The sequence below is a fragment of the Gekko japonicus genome, unplaced genomic scaffold (genome assembly GCF_001447785.1).
Source record: "Gekko japonicus isolate JY-2015 unplaced genomic scaffold, Gekko_japonicus_V1.1 scaffold367, whole genome shotgun sequence".
Classification (NCBI taxonomy): domain Eukaryota; kingdom Metazoa; phylum Chordata; class Lepidosauria; order Squamata; family Gekkonidae; genus Gekko; species Gekko japonicus.
This window is the reverse complement of record NW_015163617.1, coordinates 756605-764435: the sequence shown is the minus strand read 5'-3', so window position 1 is coordinate 764435 and position 7831 is coordinate 756605. Positions and strand designations below refer to the sequence as shown.

Sequence of the window (7831 nt, the reverse complement as noted above, 5' to 3'; positions counted from 1 at the left end):
GGAACCTCCAAATTCAGAGCCTCTGAATCTCAGAGCCAGGAGGCAACATCGGGGGGAGGCCTCGGCCTCCATGCCCCGTTGTTGGCCCTCCAGAGGAAGTGGTTGGCCACTGTGTGAGACAGGATGCTGGACGGTCCACACTGGTCTGATTCAGCAGGGCTCTTCTTGTGTTCTTATGAAGGCCTCGGCCTCTATGCCCTGTTGTTGGCCCTCCAGAGGAACTGGTTGGCCACTGTGAGACAGGATGCTGGACTAGATGGTCCACACTGGTCTGATCCAGCAGGGCTCTTCTGGAGTTCTTATCAGGGGAACCCCTTGGCCTCTGTGCCACTGTCAGCCCTCCAGAGGAACTGGTTGGCCAGTGAGTCAGACAGGATGCTGGACTAGATGGCTGGATCCAGTAGGGCTGTTCTTACGAATCAACACCCTCAATGTACTAACTTCACCTTACCTTAAAGCTTTAAAATAAAAATAATTTCCCTCAGCCTCCTGCCGAACCCCCTAAGGTCGTGTTGCCCGTCACTGTCACATCGACCACTTGAATGACCAGCGCCAGCTTGTAATACAGAAAGTCTAAGCATGTCAAAGATGTTTTTTGGCCTGACTGCACAGATAATTCGTCCACTTATCTATCCTTCCTCCACTGAGCTAAAGAGAGCATGCGTGGTTCTTCCCACCTCGATGTTATCCCCAGAACAACCTGTGAGGTAGGTTAGAGTGACTGACCCAAAGTCACCTGGCTAGCTTTTCATGGCTGAGTGGGGATTTGAACGGGGATCTCTCAGGTACGGGCCTGATGTTCTAAACACTACAGCACCCTAGATCTTCACAATACCCGTTTGACAGATTTTTTCCGGTGACGAAATACAAAAACCGATGTTGACTATCAAGCACGAATTTCAGCCGCCGAATTTTCGGTAGGAATTTTGACTCTGGCCTTACCAACCATGTCTCCCTGTGAGTACATCCATTTAAAAAGGACACCATACGCTACTTGTGCGTCCTAACTCTTAAAGTCCAGCTACGAGACCGTCCGATTTAATTTTCATATTCTCTTGCATTCTCGACCCAAAAGGCTTTTCCGAGACCGGCTCACGTCCGTCTGATCCCACGCCAAACCTTCCGAATCTCAACATACGGCTGGTCACAAAGTCAGTTTGGTGCATTCTGACTCTTGATTCCTCTCTTCGTTTTTCTCAGGTCCCAAAGTTCTTTCTTCAGGTGCTTCACGGCTTCCAAAATACTGTCTTGCTGCGGGTCATCGGCCGCCTTCTCCACATAAAGGCGGAAGTGCTTGATGGTGTCCAACAGCAACTCTTCCGGGTCCTCCCGTTCCGGGTGAAGGCGCAACATCCTCTCGCACGCGATTGCGTAATTTTTATGCCAGTTCACCGGATGCGTTTCATGTGCACTGACGATTTCCTTGTACAGCTACAACGATCGAGAAAGAGTCAGTTTTGAAGCCGTTTACAAAAGAAGACGAAGAAGAAGAAAAAGAAGAAGAGGAGGAGGAGGAGGAGGAGATTGGATTTATACCCCGCCCTTCACTACCCAAAGGAGTCTCAGAGCGGCTTACAAACTCCTTTCCCTTCCCCTCCCCACAACAGACACCCTGTGAGGTAGAAGAAGAAGAAGAAGAGACTGGATTTATACCCCGCCCTTCACTACCCAAAGGAGTCTCAGAGCAGCTCATTACCCCCTCCCCACAACAGACACCCTGTGAGGTAAAAGAAGAAGCAGAGATTGGATTTATACCCCGCCCTTCACTACCCAAAGGAGTCTCAGAGCGGCTTACAAACTCCTTTCCCTTCCCCTCCCCACAACAGACACCCTGTCAGGTAGGTGGGGCTGAGAGAGCTCTGAGAGAAGCTGCTCTTTTTCAAGAACAGCTCTGACAGGACTATGGCTTGCCCAAGGTCATCCATCAGGAGCAAGTGGAGGAGTGGGGAATCAAACCCGGTTCTCCCAGGTTAGAGCCCGCGCACTTAACCACTACACCAAACTGGCTCTCTCAAAAAGCGTTTACAGACAATAAACACAAAACAAAAAAACCTGAATGCTTCATGCATGAAATATCTGTAAAGCAAGTGTTCGAGATTCCAGGAAAATAGCGGGATACAGGAGAGGGGAAAGAGGGGGGGAGGCCAGGAAAACGAATCTAAGAAAAGCAAATGAGGAGAGAGAAGAACTTGAAAATAGAAAGTACGGGGCAGGGGGAGGACTGAAGCTGCATGTTTGATACGAAATCAAATGGTTGAAGTTCTCAAGTTGAAAGTATTTCTCAAACTACTTCAGACTGGCATCAAAATGTACACACCACGTGTTGGACTGCCCCACACACACATGCGCCAGAAGCCATGTCAGGCCGCAAAGGAAGGGAAAGGCTTGCATGGCTCAGGTTTGTGTGTGTCAAGTGCCATCAAAGTCACTTCCCACTCATGGTGACCCTATGAACGAATGACCTCCAAAACATCCTCCAATGAAGTTGATGGGCAGTAGGTTCAGGACGGACAGAAGGAAATACCACTTTACACAGAGAGTGATTAAAACATGGAATTCGTTGCCAGAAGATGTTGTGATGGCCACAGGAATAAACAGCTTTAAAAGGGGATTAGACAGATTCATGGAGGATTAAGTCTGTCCGTGGCTACTAGCCATGCTGGCTTAGGGGAACCTCCACGTTCAGAGGCAATAAGCCTCTGAATCCCAGAGCCAGGAGACAACATCAGGGGAAGGCCTCGGCCTCTATGCCTTGTTGTTGGCCATCCAGGAGGAGGAGGAGGAGGAGGAGGAGGAGGAGGATCTGCTTGGCATGCAGAAGGTCCCTGGTTCAATCCCCAGCATCTCCAAGTTTAAAAAAAGCACCAGGCAGGAGGTGATGGGAAAGACCTCAGCCTGAGTCTCTGGAGAGCAGCTGCCAGTCTGAGTAGATAAGACTGACTCTGATAGTCCAGAGGTCTGATTCTGTATAACGTAGCCTCATGTATCATATCTAACATACAGGCCCCAAAGAGCACTTCGGTCGGGGTCACAACACCGCCTAGTGACCCCGGGTCCTAAAGAGGCCAGGCTTGCTGCCACAAGGGCCAGGTCCTTCTCGGTGGCGGCTCCTACCTGGTGGAATGAGCTCCCGGAGGAGCCCCCCTCTTTGATCCCACCGCGATATACAATAGGGAGTGAGTATTTTAGTTCCTAATGCATCCTGCAAGATGCGAGTTTTTGTTTTAATGGTTTTAACTTGTCCTATTTTTATTGCACTTGGTGCCTTAACTGTTTTAATCCTGTTGTATTTTACTGCACAGTTGCGCCTATGTAAGCCGCCCTGAGCCCGCTTGCGGGGAGGGCGGGGTAGAAGTGAAATAAAATAAATAAATAAATAATAATATTCTTTGTTTTAAGACTGCTGTGATTCCAGCGCTCCCGGATGTCTCACCCTACTGATCGCATTGACTTCCGCTGTCTCGTCCACCTTCAGTCTCAGCGAGAAAGGAGCGCTATCAATCAAGTTGAAGCCTGACAATAAAATCACTTACGTCGTACGCCAGGGTGTACAGTTGTGCTTTGACATCCCCGGACACGGAAGGCGTTTCCGCAAGGCCGAACAGAAAGAAGGCAGTTTTCATCCTGGGCAAGTAGAAATATTTTGTTATTAACGGTCACTCTGGCAATTATTTAAATACAAATTGCTGTCCAGCAAAGGAGAACCTCAGGATGTATTCAGAGGGGTGGCCGTGCTGGTCTGCAGTGGAAGAGCGAGATTCGAATCCGGGACCGCCTGAGAGACCAAAAAGATTTTGAGGGCGTAAGCGTTTGAGAGTCAGATAATGCATCTGACGAAGAGAGCTTTGATTCTTGAAAGCTGATACCCTCCAAATCTTGTTGGTCTCTAAATGGCTGCTGGACTTGAACCTAGCTCACGAGGATATTTTTGCGTATTTATTGAGCAAGATTCAATTCCAGTTGCATCTTAAAGGGCACCCTGTGAGGTAGAAGAAGAAGAAGAAGAAGAAGAAGAAGAAGAAGAAGAAGAAGAAGAAGAAGAAGAAGAAGAAGAAGAAGAAGAAGAAGAAGAGGAGGAGGAGGAGGAGGAGGAGGAGGAGGAGACTGGATTTCTACCCTGCCCTTCACTACCCAAAGGAGTCTCAGAGCGGCTGACAATTTCCTTTCCCTTCCCCTCCCCACAACAGACACCCTGTGAGGTAGGTGAGGCTGAGAGAGCTCTGAGATAACTGCTCTTGAGAGAACAGCTCTGAGAGAACTTGTGACTGACCCAAGGTCACCCAACTGACTGCATGTGGAGGAGCGGGGAATCAAACCTGGTTCTCCCAGACTCTTAACCACTACACCACACTGGCTCTCAACCACTACACCCAACTGGCTCATTTGCCTTTCCACTGTAGCCCAGCAAAATGATATAGCTGAATTTGCACACATGCTCTCTTCCCTCCCATGCTGGACTCCAGCTGTGTGCGTGAGGTGGGGTGGGTTTCTCGATTCTCACCTGGCTTGCCACATCTCTTCGTTTGCTACAGCTTCCCATGTAGTTGAATCAAACCTTTTTTAAAAAAAGGAACAGAAGAGTTGACATTCTGGGCCAGACCAAAAAATACAGGTAAGTATTCTGTCTCCGGCTGTGGGCAGGCAGTCGCTTCAGGGAATTGAGCTGTAGTTTAATTCGATGGAGGCAACAGGATGAATTCATTAAATTATTTATTTAAAATTCTGCACTAGGGGGTAAAGAAAAGATGAATTCTGTGTCCAATGAAAAACGTGAATTCATTTAAAAAAACCCTTACTTTGAGTTATTTATTGAGCAATTTTTACCTCTTTGCCTCATTTATTCTGGCTTTGCTACTCACCTGGGCAAGGAACAGTACAGCTAAAAGGCCCAACTGCTTATCCTTACACTTTCAAGTATAGCATCGCAAGCTGTAAGGACTACAAACGTTGGGTCTTTCAAATTCACAGCCACAGGAAGAAGAGGAGGCTGGATTTATACCCCGCCCTTCACTCGAAGCCTCAGAGCGTCCTACAAACTTCCTTTCCCTTCCCCTCCCCACAACAGACACCCTGTGAGGTAGGTGGGGCTGAGAGAGCTCTTTTGAGGACTGTTCTTGAGAGGACAGCTCTGGAAGAACCTGTGACTGATCCAAGGTCACACCAGCAGCTGCATGTGGTGGCAGTGGGGAATCAAACCTGGTGCTCCCAGATTAGAGACTGCGCTCCTAACCACTACACCAAACTTGCTACAAGTGGGGGCGGCTACAAGAACAGACAGCTTCAAGAGGGGTTTGGATGAACATATGGAGCAGAGGTCCATCCGTGGCTCTTAGCCACAAGGTATAGATGGCACTTTGTCTAGGGCAGTGATGCTCTGTATCCTTGGTGCTTGGGGGGCAACAGTGGGAGGGCTTCTGGAGTTCTGCCCCACTGGTGGACCTCTTGATGGTACCTGGGTTTTGGCCACTGTGTGACACAGAGTGTTGGACTGGATGGGCCATTGGCCTGATCCAACATGACTTTTATTATGTTCTTAGGTCTGGGGCAGTGATGCTCGGTGTTCTTGGTGCTTGGGGGGGCACAGAGGGAGGGCTTCTGGAGTTCTGGCCCCACTGGTGGACCTCCTGATGGCACCTGCCTTTAGGTCACTGTGTGACACAGAGTGTTGGACTGGATGGGCCATTGGCCTGATCCAACATGACTTCTATTATGTTCTTATGTCTGGGGCAGTGGTGCTCTGTCTCCTTGGTGCTTGGGGGGGGCAAGAGTTGGGGGGCTTCTGGAGTTCTGGTCTCGCTGGTGGACCTCCTAATGGCACCTGGTGTTTTTGGCCACGGTGTGACACAGAGTGTTGGACTGAATGGGCCATTGGCCTGATCCAACATGGCTTCTCTTATGTTCTTAGGTCTGGGGCAGTGATGCTCTGTCTTCTTGGTGCTTGGGGGGCCACAGTGGGAGGACGTCTGGAGTTCTGGCCCCACTGGTGGACCTCCTGATGGCACCTGGGTTTTGGCCACTGTGTGACACAGAGCGTTGGACTGGATGGGCCATTGGCCTAATCTTCTCTTATGTTCTTAAATTTTTAACCTCCATTTCTTTTCTTTAGAGAGGACATGCTCCCCTATCCTCTTTCTGTTAGAACTTTTTTTTTGGGGGGGGGGGGGGGGGGGAGGGACACAACAAGAACAAGACACAACCTAACGAATCGCCCTGGTTCTTATTGCATTGCTTTCTAATTCTGTAACCCACCTCTGGATCTCGACAAGAAAGGTGACCGATAAATGGAATTAGCAAGTAAGCAAGCTGAATAAATAGATCGAAAGGAACCAAAAGCTTTACAGGAAGACAGAATCCAACAGCACTGAAAAGCCTAAAATGGCCAAATTCAAGCCCACTAGCACCTTAGGGAACAACAAGGTTTATGGGGAATGAGCATTTGAGAGTTGAAGCTCCATATCTGATGGAGGAGGAGGAGGAGGAGGTTGGATTTATACCCTGTGGTCTTGGGGTGCATCAACAGAGGTATAACATCCAAATTGCAAGATGTCATAGTCCTGCTGTACACTGCATTGGTCAGGCTGCACCTGGAGGATTGTGTGCGGTTCTGGAGGCCTCACTTCAACAAGGATGTGGACAGAATAGAGCGTGTGCAGAGGAGAGCGACGAGGATGATCGGGGGCCTGGAGACCGAGAAGCCCCGTGAGGAATGGCTGAGGGACTTGGGAAGGTTCAGTCTGGAGAAGAGGAGGTTGAGGGGGGACAGGATGGCTCTCTGGAAGTACTTGAAGGGCTGTCCCTTGGAGGAGGGCAGGGAGCTGTTCCTGTTGGCAGCAGAGGAGAGGACTCACAAGAATGGCCTTAAATTAAGGGCGGGAAGGTTCCTAGGTATTAGGAAGAACTTTTTAAACAGTTGTGCCACAGTGGAGTCAGCTGCCTAGGGAGGTGGTGAGCTCCCCCTCCCTGGCAGTCTTTAAGCAGTGGTGGACAAACATCAGAGATGCTCTAGTCTGATCCTGCATTGAGCAGGGGGTTGGACTAGATGGCCTGCGTGGCCCCTTCCAATTTTGGGATTCTGTGATTCTATGACCTGCCCACAAAAGCAACCTCTGCATCTAATAAAGGCACACTATTCCCCCCCCCCCAAAAATGTATCAATCGTCCTAAAAAATTTTTAGCCAAAGTTTGCAAACTTTCCCAAGCCGGGGCAACTCCTTTGCCTCTCACCTCCCATACTCCTCACTCCAATTGTAGAGATTTCGGGTACGGCGGGCCCACTCCGCAGGGTCGAAGGGTGTTTCCGAAGGCACCAGCTTGTCGCAGGAGCCCCAGGGCCAAAGGGAATAGGCCTTCTTCCAGGTGGGGTCGCCTTCATGAAGCCCTATGCACACAAAGGTTTCTTTGCTGTCGCAAGCAAACAAAGGGTGGAAAAAAGCAAAGTGACGCAGAGCCAGATTTATTTGTGGAACAGGCACAAGGGCTGAAGGCAAAACTCTAGGCAGCACTCTAGGGATTTTGCAGATCTCTATGGCAGGGGTGGCCAAACTGGCTCAACGTAAGAACCACGTACAATAAACGTCAGGTGTTTGAGAGCTGCAAGACATGAACAGATATTTTTTATTAAAAAATATGCAAATTTGCTTTTTTATTAACATTAAATGAGACTGCCAAAACCAAAAGGGGTAAAAACAGATATTGATAATGATATTTATTTGTCCAATTATATTTATTTGTTTGCTAATGGTATTTATTTGTCAGAGAGAGAGAGAGAGAGAGAGAGAGAGAGAGAGAGAGAGGTGGAAAGAAAGGAAAGAGGTGGAAAGAGAGAGACAGA

General features: G+C 49.0%; 1 protein-coding gene across 1 annotated transcript in view; it reads right to left on the bottom strand.

Moving 5' to 3' along the window:
• Positions 1-960: 960 nt before the first annotated feature.
• Positions 961-7831, bottom strand: part of TMEM260 (transmembrane protein 260) — a 76125-nt gene continuing 69254 nt past the window's right edge. Inside the window, exons 14-17 of the mRNA XM_015407426.1 lie at positions 7225-7401; positions 4502-4555; positions 3534-3624; positions 961-1431 (exon numbers count right to left, since the gene is read on the bottom strand). Of these exons, the coding sequence (XP_015262912.1) occupies positions 1153-1431; positions 3534-3624; positions 4502-4555; positions 7225-7401 (601 nt within the window). The 3' untranslated portion in view covers positions 961-1152. The remainder of the gene's footprint in view (positions 1432-3533; positions 3625-4501; positions 4556-7224; positions 7402-7831) is intronic.